This window comes from Carettochelys insculpta, chromosome 6, assembly GCF_033958435.1.
Source record: "Carettochelys insculpta isolate YL-2023 chromosome 6, ASM3395843v1, whole genome shotgun sequence".
Lineage (NCBI taxonomy): Eukaryota > Metazoa > Chordata > Testudines > Carettochelyidae > Carettochelys > Carettochelys insculpta.
In genome coordinates, this window is record NC_134142.1 from 3,819,455 (window position 1) to 3,839,146 (window position 19,692).

At 43.8% G+C, this 19,692-nt stretch overlaps 1 protein-coding gene across 1 annotated transcript in view; it reads right to left on the reverse strand.

The window, feature by feature from the left end:
- Positions 1–200: 200 nt before the first annotated feature.
- The window catches only part of MIS18BP1 (MIS18 binding protein 1), a 56,863-nt gene continuing 37,371 nt past the window's right edge, over positions 201–19,692 (reverse strand). The window contains exons 12-16 of the mRNA XM_074998505.1: positions 15,845–15,987; positions 13,014–13,159; positions 4,922–5,006; positions 1,306–1,363; positions 201–671 (exon numbers count right to left, since the gene is read on the reverse strand). Of these exons, the coding sequence (XP_074854606.1) occupies positions 574–671; positions 1,306–1,363; positions 4,922–5,006; positions 13,014–13,159; positions 15,845–15,987 (530 nt within the window). The 3' untranslated portion in view covers positions 201–573. The remainder of the gene's footprint in view (positions 672–1,305; positions 1,364–4,921; positions 5,007–13,013; positions 13,160–15,844; positions 15,988–19,692) is intronic.

Below are 19,692 nucleotides of genomic sequence, written 5' to 3' on the forward strand. Positions count from 1 at the left end.
AGCCTCATACAGATCCTACATGGCTAGAGATCCCCACTCCCTCCCTCCTGCTGTTTTAAAAAGGCTTTATTAAAAAACCAGTTCCTTCATACTCACTGAAAGATACAGGTTTGCAACATTAAGCACCTGGTAATTGTTTTTACATTTACATCTTTCTACTACAATGACATGGCCATGAAACAGGTGTCAGACGTTTGAAAAGCATTGAAAAGGATTATTTAATAAAAATACAACTGTTTTCAATTTAGAAAATTAAAAGGCCATTTCATTACAAAGCCTGCTGTAGGTTTATTACACTACTGTTTTTAAAACATTATTTTTATCTTAAAATGAAAAACAAAACTTTTGAAACTCAGGGGTATTTTGTACATTTTCCCCACCAGAGGAACAATTTCAATTTACAAGGAAGATCAATCACCAAGTCTCAGGAGCAGGTATTAATGAAAGAAGCCTTGCACATAACGGAATACTTCAAAACACTACAGTCCAAATGTGCATGTGTGAAGCCCAAGGAGGGAGCATAAGTTAAAAGGGATGGCTAAAGCCCTGGAGTATATTTTCCCATACAGTTGGTTAAGAAGAAAAATAAGAATCTTCTTGCTCTTCTTCATCGGACTGCTCTGCTGCATCACCTAGGAACAGTTTCCCTCGGACAGAGTCACTCACTGCACCTGCAACACAGGAAAGCACTGATGAGAGACACTGACTGGAGCAGAAGAGCACTTACAGAAGTCAGATACAGGAAGTGAAGTGCTTCTGATTTTGCTTCAGCTAAACAATGAGGAAGCGTGCTGCTGTACTCCCGAAAGGCACTCCTTACATAGGGCTTATCTACACTTCTTTTTGGGAGGGAGGGGGGCTGGCGGTGGGGGAAACTTTTCCCAGAAACACTCCCTTACGTCCACACTGCAAAGCTTGTTATTCTGAATTAACAGAGCATCCAACTTGAAATAGTAACTCCACCAAAACAAATGAGTTTTGCCAAACCCACTCCCCCCAACTTACAATTTCAAAATTGACTCAGTGTGTACTAAGCAGAGGTAATTATGACTTAATTGGCCTCCCAGGGGTATCCCATCATTGCTCTTATTTCGAAATTGGGCTCTCATGTGAACATTCAATTTCAAAATGCTCTTGCAACGTAAATTCTCTTTTTAGAAATAAGTTATTTTGATGTTCTAATAGAGAAATAAGTTATTTCTAAAAAACCCTGCCATGACAACATAGCCATAAGTTGCAGGTAGCAATCACCTTCTCAAACAGTTAGGCCTGAAATGAGGAAAAAGCAGCAAAGATAAAGCTCACCTTGATCAAAGGCAAATTTGGTTCTTCTAGAGGACGGAGTGGTGTACACTGTTCCAGCCTGATTTAAATGACAGAAGAAAAGTTTATGTCCACTGTTTTATCAACTATGACCACACTGGTTCACTATCATAACTACAATTATGTGTGCTGTAGGGTCCCATTTGGCAGCTGCCTCAAACATCTGCCAGATTGGGACCACCAGGTGAGACAGCTAGAGAAGCACCTACTTTGTGGCTTCTACCCAGGCTTTGGTGTGACCAAGGTGCAAGAGGCCAGGATGCAGTTGGTTTTGCACAGGGCCACCAGTTGGAACTGGGTGTCTGGTAAATTAGTACCTAGGGTGGGAGGCAGCGGCTAAAGTTGGCAGGTAGGACTAATTCACATAGAAACATAGGCATGGAGACCATCACCCCAACTAATGGGGTAGGTGCCTGGAAAACCATGGATTCACACAGCCTGACTTTGGCCCCCAGGCTCCCTACACAATGAATGGAGTAAACAGCACCTGAGAGTGGGATTCACAAAAACCTCCGGGCTCCTTGCCTAAGCTAGGCAAGGGGAGGTGTCAAGGGCCGTGTCTACACTAGCCCAAAACTTCGAAATGTTCATGCAAATGGCCATTTTGAAGTTTACTAATGAAGCACTGAAATACATATTCAGCACCTCATTAGAATGCCAGCACCCATGACACTTCGAAATCGACGCAGCTAGCCACTGCACAGCTCATCTAGATGGGGCTCCTTTTCGAAAGGACCCCGGCAACTTCAAAATCCCCTTATTTCTAACAGCAGATAGGAATAAGGGGATTTCGAAGTTGCTGGCGTCCTTTCGAAAAGGACCCCCATCTGGACGAGCTGCACAGCAGCAGGCCGCGTCAATTTCAGAGTGCCACAGGTGCCAGCATTCTACTGAGGTGCTGAATATGTATTTCAGTGCTTCATTAGTAAACTTCGAAATGCCCATTTGCATGGCCATTTTGAAGTTTTGGGCTAGTGCAGATGTAGCCAAGATGAGGCAGATAAGAGAGGCCTATAACCAAGTGAGGGACAGTGCTTAAGTCCAAGCTACAGAGAGGCACTTCCCTCAGCTTAAAGACTCTCAGCTGCAAATGTTCTGCTGGTATTAGGCTACTACTACTTAACACTTGTAGGTGATCTATGCTCCATGTGGAGTATAAGTCTCCTCCACCTCACTCTGTCTTGAGACAAAACATCTAGCTGGCTCCAGGTTTACCCCAGTTGTTGTCCTTCAATCTCAGTAGACCATCTCTATATTGTCCGAGATCATCCTCTTTTGTGTTTTCCTTACAGCTTCCATGTGGCCATCCCCTCCCAGTGTGATGGTGTTATTGTACTGGTTGATCCTCATCATTTTGATCTTTCCCTTGTTAATTCTCAGTCCAGCCATTGAGGTAGTTTTGTCTAGTGTTGTGACCTTTTCCATGCATTCATGTCGGTGTGAAAGGAGGCAGACATCATCATTGTCACCAAAATCAATGTCCTCTAGCTGTTTGAGAAACGTCCACTGAATGCCCCATTGATAGCATCTGTTGTCCTGCTCATAATCCAATCCATTCTGATTGAGAATAGGAAAGGTAACAATAAGCACCCAGTATCAAAGAGGTAGCTGTTTTAGTCTGTATCTTTGAGAACAACAAGAAGTCCTGTGGCACCATATAGACTAATAGGTATTTTGGAGCATGAGCTTTTGTGGGCAAAGACCCACTTCATCAGATGCACCCTTGTCCCACTCCTGAGAGTATGCTAAAGGATTCCGTCAAGACACTATTGTGAACAACTTGGCACGTTGAAAGTTCATACATTAAATGGATCAGGTTTCTAATTTTGGAAGTGATGCCAAGATGTTTCAGCAGTTTCCACAAAGCATCTATCAATGCTGTTTAAGGCTTTTTCAAGGTCTATAAAGGTTGTATACAGGGTAGTTCTACTCAAGCAACTGTTCTGTGATCACTCAGAGTTGCTATTTGATCAGTACAAGATCTCTCATTTCAGAATCCATCCTGTTCTTCCCTGAGCTGTCTATCAATTTCAGTCTTCATTGTCACCACCAGAATCCTACTGAACACTTTTTCTGAAATAGACAGTAACATGATGTCCCTCCAGTTTTTGTATTCCTTCAAGTTGCTTCTCTTTGGAAGCTTGATAAGGTAGTCATGTTTCCAGTCTTGTGGCATCTTCTCAGCATCCCAAATAGATTATACATCATGTTGGCTGATGTCTCACTACCTGCCCTGGCTGCTTGTGCAGGAATGTGGTCTGGATTAGGTGCTTTTCCGCTTTTCTGATTTCTTCTTTTGTATATCTGTTGTTGTTAATTTGCAGAGGTATGTTTGCAGGAGGTAACATGTGGCCAGGGAAGTTCACTAGCTCTTCAAAAGTATTTCTTCCATCCACTGAGCTGCTTGCTTGGATTCATTAACGCACACCCCTCCTTATTCAGTACTGCCCAATCCACTGTACGCTGTGACCCAGCTAGCTTCTGTGTGACATCACACCGCTCTTTCAAGTATCTGTGTGCTGCAGCTTGTTCCACTTGTTGTGCAAGGCTTTCCACAAAGTTCTTCTCATCCCATTTTACAGCCTTTATCTTCTCTGTTGGACTCTGAATACAGGCTCTGAGCTTCCACATCCTGAATCATGCCCTTACTTCTGTGTTGCTCCCATCTGAGCTGGGTGGCCAGAGGGCAGCAGCTACTATGGGCCCAGCTCTGCAGGCAAAAGGATTTCAAGGTCATCCTCATTTCTGCACTGCTGGTGACAACACTGTCTTCAGAGCTGAGCAGCTGGAGAGAGGTAGCTGCCCACCAGAAGCCCAACTCTAAAAGCAGCACTGCCACCAGCAGCAGCAGCACAGTACCTCAACTCCCACACATCCTTTTGGGGTCAGGACCCCTACAATTACCTCTCTGAAATTTCAAATTTAAAGCACTGAAATAACAAAATGTATAGGTTTTTAAAACCTGTGACTGTCAAATAGACCAAAATGGACCATGAATTTGGGAGGGTTCTACAGATGAACATCTCTCCTGTCCCAGTTTGTGCCTTGCTCCCAGCCTGAGGAAGCTGGATGCCTGACCTGGGGCTGCAAGGAGCATATTCAGAAGTAATAACAGACATTAGGGAAACTTTTGCTAAAAAATAGAAGCACTAAACAAGTTTAGGTACCTACAGGGTTTGCAGGCATCTGTGAGACATGATTCTGGGATTTAAGTGCCTAACTATGCAATTAGATACCTGCTCTTCTGTAAATCAAGCACTTAACGGGGCTAGTGCAGCAGCACAAACACATGTTCTGAGGAGCTACATTTTGGATTCTAACGCCTGAGGGGGTAGTTAGGTTCCTACATCCCTTCGTGGATCTAGCACCTAGTGTTTCGGCATTTCATCGTGACAGGGAATTGCTATCTGGTGCCTAGATGTTGCGTTTTCTAACATACAGTAAAAGCTCTCAAAATTAAACTAACATTAGGTCCACAATCACAACTTTGCAATTCTGGGATTTTTCTAGTTTTATTCAGCAGGAGGAACAGCACACAGGAATGAGGGCTGCATACTCCATTACTAGTTTTCAGTTTCAAATTACAGAAAAAAATTACCGATTTCTTCTTGATGTTGCCCCAGACATCCTTCTTGCCTTTTGTGTTCTTTTGCATTCTAAGCACATACTTATCACAATCCTGCCTGTCAATACAAACAATTCACTCAGTATTACTGGTAAATCAGTCCATAGATATCCATTGGTACAATTACAACCATTATAAATAAGTTGCCCTGGTAAGCAGAAAGCTAACAACCATTTTAAAGAAAAACTGATCAAATAACATTCCTTCTTATTTCTAAAAAGTCAGCACTGTAGTTCTGTACATTAATTTTATGATAGTCTATAACATATGTAGCCTTTGCTCGCTTAATTGTACTTCAATTATTAACAGAGAGGGAGACGTGCTAGTCTATACACTATCAAAACAAAAGGCAGTCAAGGAGCACTTTAAAGACTAGCAAAATAGTTTATTAGGTGAGCTTTTGTGGGACAGACCCACCTCACCATGGTCTGAAGAAGTGGGTCTGTCCCAAGAAAGCTCACCTAATAAACTATTCTGCTAGTCTTTAAAGTGCTACTTGACTGCTTTTTGTTTTGGTACTTTGATTATGGCTTTGGTTTATATCTCCACGTCAAGAAGTCACTATCGTATAGCTAACTTAGGCCCAGAGGAGGCCTATCTTTCCTCTCAGCAGTAACACAAGTGGCCTGCCAGTAAGACCTGGCATGAGGGGCTTTTTGCAGAATTTTCCTTTTTCCCCCATTTATAGGGAAAGTTAAGGTCAAACTAGAAGTGCTCAGTAATTTGCGTCAATGTTTCCTACCTGCGTCACTTTCTGATATCAACTGACGTTCAAGCTTTCGCCACCTACCTCTGAATGGAAAGGTGTGATAGCCTTACTCAAATTAGAGTATATTTTCCATGACCTTTACCAGAAATTGCCCTGAAAGACTGATATATACAGTATGGTCAGAGGGGATGACCCCAAGTTAAGGTCACCAAGAAACTTGGGATATTTTGGGAATCCTCAGGAATTGGAGCTTAATTTAGCATCAGTACTTAAGCACTATGAGGTAAAAACAGATAAGAACCCCTTGCTACTTGTGGCAAGGTGTGCAGTACAGAATTCATACCTGAGGCACACCCATCGCCTTCTCAGAGCACCACTTTCTCTATTATGTCTATGTTTGCTATCTTTTGCTCCTACTATTATTAGAACAGCCTTTGTTTTCTATTCTTTGACTTTGTATTCTACCCACTGCAATAATACCTTCCGCACTGATCGAAGCGAGCAGGCCTTGGCTTTTGGGCAGTTCAGAGGAGTCAGTGAGTATTGTACCCTGCTTGTATAGCATAAGTTTAGACCGTAATTGCAGTTAGTAAGTCACACGTATTAGCTGTTATAACATTGTTAAGTAAAATCTCTGTAACCAGATATTAACTGTATTTGACATCTTTCAGTTTGTGTCTGTTAAGTGCTCTTTTGATACCATCAAGCTGCTAAAATAAACAAAACCATAAGTGCTGCAAAAGGTGTCATCTGTGTAATCACTGGGATTCCCAAAAACTCACCTCTTGCCTGAGGCATGCTCTTTCTCAGACTATGAAAGTTAAGGAGGGAAACATTTGAACCTTTAATCTTTAAATCTTAAATCAGTTTAGCATGCCTTCCCAAATCTATAATTCACATAAAATTCCCTGGGAGTTAACAAATAGCAGGCAGATTGTATAGCAGCTCTCTGAAGTTGGACACCAGTGAAACAGCACACACTTATAAAAATATAGTGCCTCTCTCTTCCATTTGCAAGTCAGCACTACCTAAAGCTTAGCATACAAGAATCTGCTTCTCTCTCAACCAACCCCCAAAGTGAAGCCTTCTGTATTATCTGCAGTAGTAGGGATTCTAAGAGCTATTGAAGGCTCTCGACAAGTTTTGAGCTAGTCTACATAATTATACCAGCAAAATCTGTAACGTCGGTTAAGAATGCAGTCCTTTAAGACTTCTTTTAAACCTTCAAAAACTTCTAATGTAGACTTTATAGACAATTATACTACCAAAAAGTGTTTCATAGATCATGAGGGCTGAACTGTAAGCTTCTCATCTGGTCTCCTTGCATCACGCAACTCACAGGCTATGTCCACACTAGCTCCCTACTTCTAATGGAGCACGGTAAATAGGTGTCAGGAGATTATTAAGGAAGTGCTTTTTGGCTTCTGAGGATAGAACAAGAGGCAATGGACTTAAACTGCAGCAAGTGAGGTTTAGGTTAGGAACTTTTTCCTAATGTCCAACTGTCAGGGTGGTCAAACAGTGGAATAAGTTGCCAAGGGAGGTTGCGGAATCTCCATCACTGGAGATATTTAAGAACAGGTTAGACAGATGTCTATCAGGGATGGTCGAGACAGTACTTGGTCCTGCCATTGGGGCAGGGGGCTGGACTCGATGGCCTCTCGAGGTCCCTTTCAGTCCTAGTATTCTATGATTCTATGAGTCAACAGTGTGCCGTTGTAGCCAAGAAGGCTAACGGCATATTAGGTTGCATCAAGAGGAGCGTTGCCAGTAGATCCAGAGAAGTGATTGTTCCTCTTTGTTCGGCTTTGGTGAGGCTGCATCTGGAGTACCGTGTCCAGTTCTGGGCCCCCAATTATTGGAAGAATGTGGATACACTGGAGAGGGTCCAGCGGAGGGCGACCAAAATAATTAGCGGGCTGGAGCATATGACTTATGAAGAAAGGTTGAGGGAATTGGGACTGTTTAGTCTGCAGAAGAGAAGACGGAGCGGGGACTTGATAACAGCCTTCAACTTACCAAAGGGAGGTTGCAAAGAGGCTGCAGAGAGGCTGTTCACAGTGGTCATGGATGGCAAAACACGGAACAATGGTCTCAAGTTGCGGTTGGGAAGGTCCAGGTTGAACATTAGGAAAACTTTTTCACTAGGAAGGTGGAGAAGCATCGGAATGGTCTACCCAGGAAAGCAGTGGAGTCTCCAACCCTGGAGGTGTTTAAGTCTCGCCTCGACAAAGCCCTGGCTGGGCTGACCTGATGGGTTTGGTCCTGCCTAGGGCAGGGGGCTGGACTTGCTGGCTTTTTTAGGTCTTTTCCAGCTCTATTGTTCTATGATAAGGAGCCCGGGCCGATGCCTGCTCTGGTCCAAAATTGAGGGCATTTCTTCTTGTTTCAGGTCACAGAACAGGTCTATTTGAGGAAACCTCCATGCATTGAAAATATGGTAAAACAAACTGGGACAGATCTCCTATTCATGGTTGAGTGCAAAGTGCCTGCTCAGCAGGGTGGCCTTCATGTTGCTGGTGCCTGCTAAGTATGAGGGTCTCAGGATTATGTTGCTTGCAATGCACCAGTTCCACAGGCGAAGAGCCTCTGCACATAATGCATGAGACCTGGCTCCGCCCTGTCAATTGATGTAGTACATCATGGTCATGTCGGTATTGACACCAAGTACTTTGCGTCATAGGTACTGAAGGATGTGCTTGCATGCATTGACCACTGCCCTAGTTCCAGCACATTTATGTGCACTGCCATCTCCCGGTGTGACCATAGCCCTTGCACTGATCTGCTTCCCATGTGTGCTCCCCAGCCTATGTGGGAAACATCTGTTGTGGGAGAAAACAGTTTGAGGCTGGTGAAAGGGGACCCCAGACAGTAGGTTCCTGTGGTCTGTCCACCATCTCAGTGACTTTTGCACCTCTGCCATTAGTAATACCTTCTTGTGAGTGGTATGTTTCAGGGGTATATCCTGTCGCCAGCCAGTGCTGGAGACAACAAAAGTGCAGCCTGGCATTCTTGCACTGTGGGGCTGTTTTTCCAGCACCTGTATCAATGATGGGATGGCATGAAAATGCCCTTTGATGGAACGAAATACTTTTTGTCCGCCCTCTTATTGGTTGGCAGAATAAAGGCCAGAGTTTGCCAAATATTAGAAGAAGGCTCTGTGGTGACCTCATCCAGTGGGATGGCTATCTTTGATGACATTGGAGGTCTCAGATTTTTGAGGAGTTTGTGCTGCTTTTCTTGTACTTCCACCACCTGTATGTCCTGGGACTGGGCAACCCTTTTGAACAGTTCCTGAAACTGTCAAAGGTCGGCTAGAGAGGATATATCGCCTGGGACGACTGCCTAATCTGGAGAGGATGAAGAGGCATCTGTCTGATATGCCTCCGTCTGTTCCTCAGACACTTCCTGCGCTTGCTCCCCTAGGTGCTCTAAGAGGGGATCTATAACTGGGTACAGACCTTCTCTTGAAGGGGAGAGACAGTGTCTCTTTGGAGGAGGAGATGAGGACTGTCTATATGAGGGGCGTGAATCTGGGGATCCATCTCTGGACCTTGATTAGCGATGGCCCCAGCGATAGTCTTCCTGATGGTATGCGTGTACACAGTAGCAAGGACGTGAGCCTGGCTATGAGGATCTGGAGCGTGAGTGTTTCCTGTATACATGATGGCGAAAAGAATGTGATAGGTGAGACGGTCTAGATGATATAGAAGGAGGCGGAGATACCTGGTGAGGACATCCCTGTAGCCGGTGCAATAGTTAGAGTCGAGTGAAGGGTGTCTGAGCCAGAGGGAACGAGGGTGTAGGAATGGAGACAGCGGCCTAAAGAAAGGTGATGGCAGTGTCAAAGGTCATTCCGGTATGTATGATTCTGGGGGAGAGCATGGAGACAAAGGAGATGGTATAATGAAGAGGCCCAGGGAGGGGCTTCAGTGCCATGCTTTGGAATGTGCTTTCCTCGATTCCTGAATTGACTGGGCTGGTGCCGATATGGATGGTGTCATGCCCAGTGCCAAAGGTTTCAGTGCAGGGTCTATTAGTGCCACCAGTTCTGTTGTCAGTGCACCCAGTGCAGAGGCCTTCCGTTCTGCATGTTCAGAGGTCTTCGGCACCACAAGTCCATGTTGTGGGACATCCAATACCAATGCTCTCGGTGCCGGGGGTATTTATCTCGGTGCCATAGTCTTCGGCACCTGTCGTTTACACACCTGTGGGTTCTTGGGCTCCACATACTTGTAAGTGAGAGTCCCTGGTGCTGCCTTTTGTTCTCTAGGCTTGGCGTCCCCTTAGATATAGAGGGACCTGGGCTCTGTCTCTCGATCATCCTGCTCTTGGGTAACACTGGCAAGGATCAAGCAGGAGATGCTCTCTTTCTTTTATGACCCAAAGAGGTCAGAGAAGCCACTTTTCATTTTTGAAGCGCTTACAGGCCCTCTGGAGGAGTCAGTTTGAATGTTTCGGGATGAAGAGCCTTATCAAATAAAATCATCCTCAGCCTCATTTCTCTGTCCTTCCTAGCTCTAGCAGTGAGTTTAGAGTAATGGGGATATTTTTGAGGCACATGGGCCTCGCCCAGGCACCAAATACATTTGCTGTGGCCATCAGAGGCTGGCATGGCCTTGCGGCATGACTTGCATTTCTTGAAGCCTGGCAGAGAACTTCTCTCTCCTTTTTTCTTTTTAAATGAAAACTTAACGGTGCTTAACTTTAACAAGGGTACTTAACAGATACTAAAAACAAACAGTCTGTAGATAAGTCTTAACGTCTGGGTTATGCTAAAAGATAAAGTTCTATTGGCAGAGCTTTTGTCTGTCTCCCCCACCCCCTGCTCTTTTTTTCTTTTTTTTAAACTGTAACTATATACAATAGAAAGGTTTCTAAGAAAAGTTCGTAAAACTAGCAATGTATTGAAGCAAATAAAGAGTTTTATCTTTCCAGTCGTTGGAGCAGAAGCAAAGTCTATCCGCAGCCGCTGGTAGTTGAAAGGAACTGGCACAGATTGGATTGCACACTTGACCAAATGTGCACGAAGGACCAGCGCACTTCATTGCATGAGCGATCCAATGAGAGACAGCTTGGAAATCTCTGATCTGCAGCACCTGGGCAAGCCCGACACCTAATGTGGAGCACCCACAGGGACCACTCGAAGAAGAAGCTGTAATTCCTACTAAATGTACTCTCAGGGAACAGAAAGTCTGGGGTGCTTCAATATCAGGAGGTAGTCCAATACTGATGGGAAAGAAACATTCACTGGGTTGGTGTGATTGGAGGAACACCAATTGATGACGCGTTTCCATTTCTGAACATAGGTGGAACAAGTAGAAGGTTTCTTGCTGTGCAGGACAACATCTTGTACTTGAGAGGAACTAAAATGTTTGGTACAAGAGCCATACAGGAAGCAGGCCACGACCTTAAGTCTAGGGAGATCCTGGTGATAGTGGGGTTCTGTTCTGTAAGTTAGGAGACAATGCTGAAGGTGACGGTGGAGCAAACCGACATTCAAGTTAAGAATGGACACCTTGGTTTTCTTGGCCATGCTGAGGATATTGGTATGATTGTGGCTACACGCCTGCATATTTTTGTACCACTCCAGAAACGAGAGGTACAGGCAGGAATGCACAAAGGAGATCCTTATCTCAAATGATGAGGAACACAGCTCCCTGTGAGTAGTGACCCACGCCTGCTCAAGAACCGAAGCAGAGGCATTTGGCATTCAATGTTCTGTTGGGTTGTGAAAAGGTCTAGGTGTGGTTGATCCCATGTGTGGAATGTCTGATGTGTTGCTGAGTTCCCATTTGTGATGTCAATGGAACTTTTTGTTGTAAACATCCACGATGCTGTTCAGTATGCCCAGTATGTACCCTGCCAAGATAGATACGTTGGGGGGGTGGAGGGAGTGTATGCATCTTCAGTGTCATTGATCAAGGTTTCAAAATTTGTTTCGTGGGAGTAGGAGGTTGGTTTATGGACCCAGAAAATTGATGCCTGTGATGGGGATGTTGGCTTTATTGTTGATGGCTGTCAACTTGCTCATTTTGTACATAGACAAGATATCTAGGTCATTGATAGTGCTGGTACCTGAATTTTCTCCTTCTCCTGTGGGAAGTGTGTATACCCAGAGAGTGGAGAGCGGCTCGTGAGTCCTTCATACAGTAAACTCTTTCCTACATGGCAGCTCTGAGACCAGGAGATTGCTAGATATTCAAATATTCTGGATAACAGAGAGGTACACCTAGCAACGCATAACACTAAAGAAAAAGATTAATTATGAAAATAAAAATGTATACGGAGTACTTTATTTACCAACAGTAATATGGTACACTGTAAACTTACATTTGATGTATTTAATTATAAGTACTTTCATTATACTGTACTTATGGAAAACGTTAACTAAAATTTACTTATGGTTAAAATGCTGGTATGTGAGAGTTCTGCAGGATAGAATGACGGAGATGAAACTTTACTCTAGTATGCAGGACCTCCTTTGTCCTTCTGGCAAATAACTTATCTCCATCAAATGCTAAGTCTTCTACCATGGACTAAATTTCATGGGGAAAGGTTGTTGGAGAGAACCATGGAGGCTCTACACATTCTAACCACCACAGCACTTAAACAAAAATAAAACACAACAAAAACAAACAGGAATGGAAAACTGGAACTTTATAAACAATTCTAAAGAACATCTACATTCTCTTATCTTGTAGGAGAATGGCTGAGCTCCCTCTCAGGCTGGGGATAGTTGAAAAGGAACTCAGGTTGTTGGCCTTGCATGCAGCGTTCCAGTGTTCAACAGTGTGAGATCAGTACCATGCAGGCATAGTCCACATGGGGACGACCGGCAAATTCTAAGATCTGGGTGCTGTGACAACACCAAGCACACAAGTGGAGAACCCAGAGGGACACCTCTTGAAAAAGAGCTTAACAGTAAGTCCTTACAGAATCTTCAAACTGTTAGGTTTGTATTTAATATATAAACCCTTAGCAATCACCTGTAACACTTCCTTAACTTCAGCCCTACAGCATGGAGAAAGTTTTACTAAACTTTAAACATTCTAGTTCTGCATTTCCATAAATGCTGACACATGCTTAATCCCAGGGTGCCATCCAAACCAGCTTTATAATATTAAATTTCTTAACACACTACTCTTTGGCTGTCAAGTTTAAGCACCTGTACAACAGTGACTGCAATTTACACCAAAAAAAGACAAATGCCTGAACAATGCAGAGAAACATCCATCGGAACCTTCCCCTGCTGCGCAAGTACAGAAACAAAATGGTTTCCCTTTAGATAGAGAGGCAGAACTGAGAAACTTTTTCTGTGGCATTACAGAATGAACAGCAGTTTCTAGCTCTTACCTGTTGATAGATTCTAGCATGCCAGGGCTAATATGATCACACTGAGGAGTTTTTACCAAGGGAAAGACAGCTGAAGAAGGTGTAATTGGATTGTTATCCATAAGCTGGAAGACATCATCGTCTTGGCTTTCCCAAAATGTTGGGAGCTATAAGAAAAATCACATCATCATCAATGAATTACCAGTTTAGACAGCTTTTAATATAAAAGATAGCACAATAAAGATGCACCTGAAATTTTCTGCTTTCCCCTCTTTGCTCCCTTGTTAAGGGACACAGACCCAAAATAGCATGCAGCTAAATGCTTCCTTATTTGGACAGCAAAAGCCATAGACTTTTTTTAAAAACTGTTTTTTTTGTTTTAGCAGAAGCCAAACATCTTGGGCTGGGTTCTATGAGTGAGATGGGAAGAGATTTAAGTTGCCTTAAAATTTTCTTTAGTGAGATATTTCAGTCCACCCAGAAAGTATATGGATTTGGTTTTCCAATAAGCCTCAGTTCAGCTTTTTTTAAATACATGAACAGTTTTACATGCGCACTCTATAAACACTAATAGCTGTTGCTACGTTTATGCTTGAAAAGGCACTCTGTGCACACAAGACAAGGCTTGCAAAGCATGACTGCAGACATATGTCCACCTCAGGAATACACACTTCTAAAAAAAAATAATCCAACCCCAGAAGTGTGGAATTTTTCCATCCCCAATTGCTAATCACACAAACTGAGGAACAGGTAGCCAACACTTTGATTTCATTTGCAGAATAAAAGTTCCAACCATACCCATATGAAAGAGTTATTACCTGCCTCATATTTACCTTTATAACAGAAATGTCCCTTAATATTCAACCTGTTTCGAAAGAGGGTGAAAACTTGTTTCAGAGCCAGAGCCACGTTTGGAAGTTAACTGAAAGGGCTGTATCTTAAGAGGGAAATTATTTCTGGATTTCACCTAACCTACTCCTTAAAGTTACCCAAGAAAGTCAGATTAGAGTGGTAACTGAGGAAACTGTTACCAAAGTTACTGAAGACAGTGCACCAGGAGTTATTTGAGAGACTATGTGACAAGAGGAGAATGGGGAAATGAACCGTTTGACTAGTGTTCTCTAATCTTTTTCTTCCATTTTATGTGTATCGAGGCATGGGGGAACATGCACCACCCATGGCAACTAAAAAACAATCTATGGACACATTGCTAATCAGCTGGGCAGCATTTGAATCGCTCCTGAGCGGCTGCACAAACGCACAGCTTACAGGGAACACTGCTCATGACTTTGCTATCAGTAACTTAAATGAGCCTATTTTAGGTACTGCCTAGACATTTCTTTAGAAGTTAAAGTCTCTGCAGCACTATCCATTGAAGGCCAGATACTTGCAGCCAAGCATGCCTGTGTGCATCTAGCCCAGAGAAAGCTGAGTTGAGTGCTACATTATGGATGTCAGCCCTTATGTGATCCTTACTATGTATCCTTAGATAGTCTATACAATTTCTTACATCTCTCTTTAGGAACACAAATGAAGCCTTGGTGAGCTTCAGGCACAGTGAAGTAAAGGCAGCAGAGCCTTAGGTACTAACACTCTGAGCTCAGAAACTAGCACTGTGGCATGGTGGCAAACTGCAATGCTATCAGTAAGAATTTCATTAACTAGCCAGATGTGTGAAAGAAAGACTCCATTTTTAGACTGCTTCCTGCAATTTCTATTCTTACAAAGTAAAGGGTTAATTTAGGTCTCAGTCTTTCAGGACAAGAAACTAGCTAGCACTATCAGAGATTCTAAATGTGCTCCCAAAGATACTACAACATCACCTCTTCTCCTTGCCCTTCAGCTTCCAAAGTCTGAAAGCCATTAAGGGAATAGTATAAATAAGTTTGTACCAAACCCTATCAGTTTGTAACCTGTGACACCACTATCATGTACTTGAAGGAAAGGAAGACTGTTCCCATCTTGCTTAGCAGAAAGTGGTTTTAATTCCTACTTTTATAGTTTCTACTGCAAAGGCAGGCATGCAAGTACACAAAGCACATTACCATAAAAATATAAACAAAAGTAAAGTTTTAAAACCTATTTTCTCCTTATAAACACCCTGCAGTGGGCCTGGAAAGGAAGATACTGGGTAAGCATCTTTCTCCGTATTCTCAAGCAACTTTTCATATAAGACGAACAAAGCAGGATTTTAAAAGAAGTACTACAGGGGCACAGGAAAGTCTTCCAAGAAAAGCAGGGTACACAGGGAGTTGAAAAAACTGATTGAAAGGATGTTTATTGGGCTGAAAGTTTTTTGGCCCACACAATGAAATAGAACTGCTGCTCACATCAGCCACAACTAGGATAGCTGATTTAGATGCAGGTATGCGGAAGAAAAAATTCTGTTAGTCACTGGTTCTATTTTACACCATGGACAATGCCTTTGAGTTGTTGACATCTATTTACTCAGATGTATATTAAATCCTTTGGGAGAAAAAGTATTTTTAAAATATCCAGCATGTCCCTGAATGTCTACTATGAGAACAGTGAGCTCTTACTATTTCAAGATCAAAACAAGGAAGGGCCATATTCAATATCCAGAGTTTTCCAAATTACCTGTTTGTGTTGAGAGGTAGAGAGAGAGCATATCCCCTTGCACATCAGAAAGCAACAAAAATAGGAGACTGTTTCCTTTGCCAGTCTCCTTTAATCCATTTAAACTGGGGTCCAAACTGCCCAACACCCAGCTGTAAGTGGTCATAGATAGAAGCCCTGTCACCCAACACAAATTCACTGATATGCAATCCAAGAAACTGAACATATTTTTTAAAATATTCAATTTAATACATTTTTTAAAATTACAGATGTACCTTTACTCTATTATTCTGTAACGGTGTTGCAGTGAAAATGTCATCATGGTCATCCTTAGGCAAATGCTCCAAGAATTCTCTCATCTGTTGTTTCCTTTTCAGGGTTCCCACTTTAGCAGTTATCATTTCTGGCTGCTTTTTATCTGTGCCTGCCAACATAACATATTTGTTCAGAAGTATTAACTATGTTACTTGCTCTTAAGGATTTTTATGTAGGGCTCTCTAGCAAATAAAATAATCACACTGTTCAACAGAATACAATTTCTTTAGACATTTGTATGTTATCTAACTTCTCAAATAGTTTGGTTTCAATTACAAAGTATACAATACTTTTATACAAAAATAAATATAAAGTATTTGCACTGTAAAAATACAAAAGAAATATTAGGTCAATTGAAAATTACTAATACTGTAATGCTATCTCTATCACTAAAGCAGAACTTATATAGAACTTTGTTTAAAAACCTGCATTCGAGGATCGAACAATGTAAAATTTTAGAGCTTTTTAGTGGTTCACGTTCTGCAAAAGCCACATCAGAGGGTTGCTCTTATGACTTCTGAAAGCATGCTCCACACTTTGTCCCTCTCAGATTAGGAAGGTTTCAGATTCTTAACCCTTGGGTCAAATCGCTATCTATAAAAAATTTAATACTGGTACCACCATTTTGTCAAACCTGCAGTGAAAGTGTTCAGAAAATGAACAGCATGTGCCGAGTCATCATCCAAAACTGCTAGAACATTAATTATATGGCATAATCAGAGTAAAACAGAGCAGAATATATACAATTCGACCCACAGAGTTCAGTCGCAAATTTAAATAAACTTTTTTTAAGCGAGTGTCACAAGTATGGCAACATATCTTCTGGAATAGTGGCCAAAATATGAAGAAGCATACGAAACTTTAGCATACCTAGCATGTAAATACTTTGCAATGCCAACTACAAAAGTGACATGTGAATGCCTGCTCTTGTGACACTGTAAATAAGAGGCAGCATTATCAACTATAAATGTAACCAAACTTCTTTGCCTGAGTGATTTGCTGAAGAAAGAGAAGTTACTCACCTGTGTAGTAACGATGGTTCTTCGAGATGTGTCTCCGTGGGTGCTCCACAGTAGGTGTCGGGCTCGCCCCGGCGCCACAGCTCGGAAAATCTTCAGCAGTCTCCGTCGGGTCGCGCATGCACCGATGCGCGTCGGCTCTTCGCGTGCTTATGGTCACGTGCGCGATCTGGTCCCCGCCAGTTCCTGATCAACCGCTCCGGACGCCCCTGAAAAAACACACAAACAGAGCTCCGAAGTGGGGAAGAATGAGTAGGTAGTGGAGCACCCACGGGGACACATCTCGAAGAACCATTGTTACTACACAGGTGAGTAACTTCTTTCTTCTTCGAGTGGTCCCCGGGGGTGCTCCACAGCAGGCGACTACCCAGCAGTAACCCCCCCCCGAAAAAGGAGGTGGGTACCCGATTCATGCGCAGCTTGCCCGCGAAAGGACTGCTGTCGACAGGCGTGTATCCTCATCAAGCATCCTGTGCATGGCGTAGTGCTTGGCGAAGGTGTCATAGGAAGACCACGTTGCCGCTTTGCAGATATCTCTCAGCGCGATGCCTTTGAAGAAGGCCGTTGACGCCGCCATCGCCCTAGTAGAGTGGGCTCTTGGCGGAACTGGCAGAGGAGTCTTGCAAATCTCGTAACACAGTCTTATGCAAGACACAATGTGATTTGAAATCCTCTGTGAAGATAGCGCTTCTCCTTTTGACCTGGATGCAATGGACACCAGGAGTCTGTTTTCCGGAAAGGTTTAGTTCTATCGATGTAGAAGGCCAGTGCCCTTCTTACGTCAAGTAAGTGCAACCATGCCTCTTCATTTGAGTTGTGAGGCTTAGGATAGAACTAGGGCAGCACTATTGGTTCGTTGATATGAAAGTCTGAAGAGACCTTCGGAACGAAGGCTGGGTGTAATCGTAAGACCACTGCTTCTTTTGAGAAGATCGTGCAGGGTGGTGTGGACATTATGGCTGCGAGCTCACTCACTCTGCGAGCTGACGTGATTGCCAGGAGGAAAGTCGTTTTAATAGTAAGTAGTTGAAGGGGGACCGTAGCCAATGGTTCAAAGGGCGGTCCCGAGAGGGTGTGTAGAACTAGGTCTAAACTCCATGATGGCGGTATTGGTTTCCGAGGGGGGTACAGATTCAACAACCCCTTTAGGAAACGCGAGACAACAGGATGGGCAAATGTGGTTGATCCATCCTCTTCATGCCGAAACGCTGATATAGCCGCCAGATGCACCTTTATAGAGGATAGTGAAAGGCCGTTTTGTTTGAGTTGTAGCAAATAATCCAGAATCGTAGGTATGGTGGTGTCCCGGGGTATTAGTTGCCTGGAGGAACACCATTCGGAAAAACGCAACCATTTGTGCTGATAAGTCTTTCTGGTGGAAGTTCTCCGACTACATTCAAGGACTTGTTGTACTCCCTCTGAGCATGTAGTCTCTAAGGCGCTTAGCCATGGATTAGCCATGCTTGTAGCCGAAGTCTCTTCGGGTGCGGGCGCAGTATTGACCCCCGCGCCTGAGTGAGAATGTCCGGTACTGTTGGTAGGGGAAATGGCCGATGTTGAGCCATGCGCAAGAGCAATGGGAACCACTGTTGCCGATCCCAGGTTGGGACTATGAGTATCGTGCGTGCTTTCTCCCTTCTGGCCTTCTCCAAGACCTTGTGTATAAGTGTCATGGGAGGGAAACGCATAAAGTAGAGGGCCCTTCCATGGGATCATGAAGGCGTCCCCCAAAGACTCCTGTCCCATGCCCGCTCTGGAGCAGTATTGGGGACATTTCTTGTTTTCCCGGGTGGCAAACAAGTCGATTTGGGGAAAACCCCATCTGCGGAACACTTGGTGAAGTAGGTCTGAACGGATCTGCCACTCGTGAGTGGGCGCAAAGTGTCTGCTGAGTTGGTCCGCCTTGACATTGTGGACCCCCGGTAGGTATGAAGCCTTTATGATTATATTGTTGGCGATGCACCAGTTCCAGAGTCGGACCGCCTCCACACAAAGCGTACGAGACCTGGCTCCCCCCTGTCGGTTTATATAAAACATGGTGGTGGTGGTGTCGGTATTCACGCCGACTATTTTTCTGTGCAGATAATTGTGAAAATGCCTGCACGCATTGAACACTGCCCTGAGCTCTAATATGTTTATGTGCAGTGTCTTCGCGGGGGACCATAATCCTTGAGTGGTTTTGTTGTCCATGTGAGCCCCCCATCCCATATGGGAGGCATCTGTTGTAATGAACACAGTAATTTGCGGTTGGCGGAAGGGCACCCCTGTTAGGAGATTCTTAGGGTTTCCCCACCATGTTAGCGAGCTTCATGCCTCTGTTGTAAGTGACCCCCTCTTGTGGACGGTGTGGATTGAGGGTTTGTATACGGTTGCCAACCAATGCTGCAATCCTCGCATATGCAGCCTGGCGTTTTGCACCACAAATGTGGTGGTTGCCATAAGCCCCAACAGTCGTAAGCACGTGAGAACTGGAACAGTGGGGCTGTACATTAGTAGTTGTACGAGAGATTCGATGGCATGAAAACGAGCCTCGGGTAAATACACCCTTGACGTGACTGAGCCCCTATAAACTCTATATTTTGCGTGGGGTCAGTCTTTGACTTTGAGAAATTGATGATGAGGCCCAGTGAGGTAAATATTTTTGTAGTGATGTGTATCATCCATAATACCTCCGCCCGGGAAGTTCCCTTTAGCAGGCAATCGTCCAGGTACGGGAAAATGAAAACTCCCTGTCTGTGTAGGTATGCTGACACCACCGCTAAGGTCTTGGTGAAGACTCTGGGTGCTGA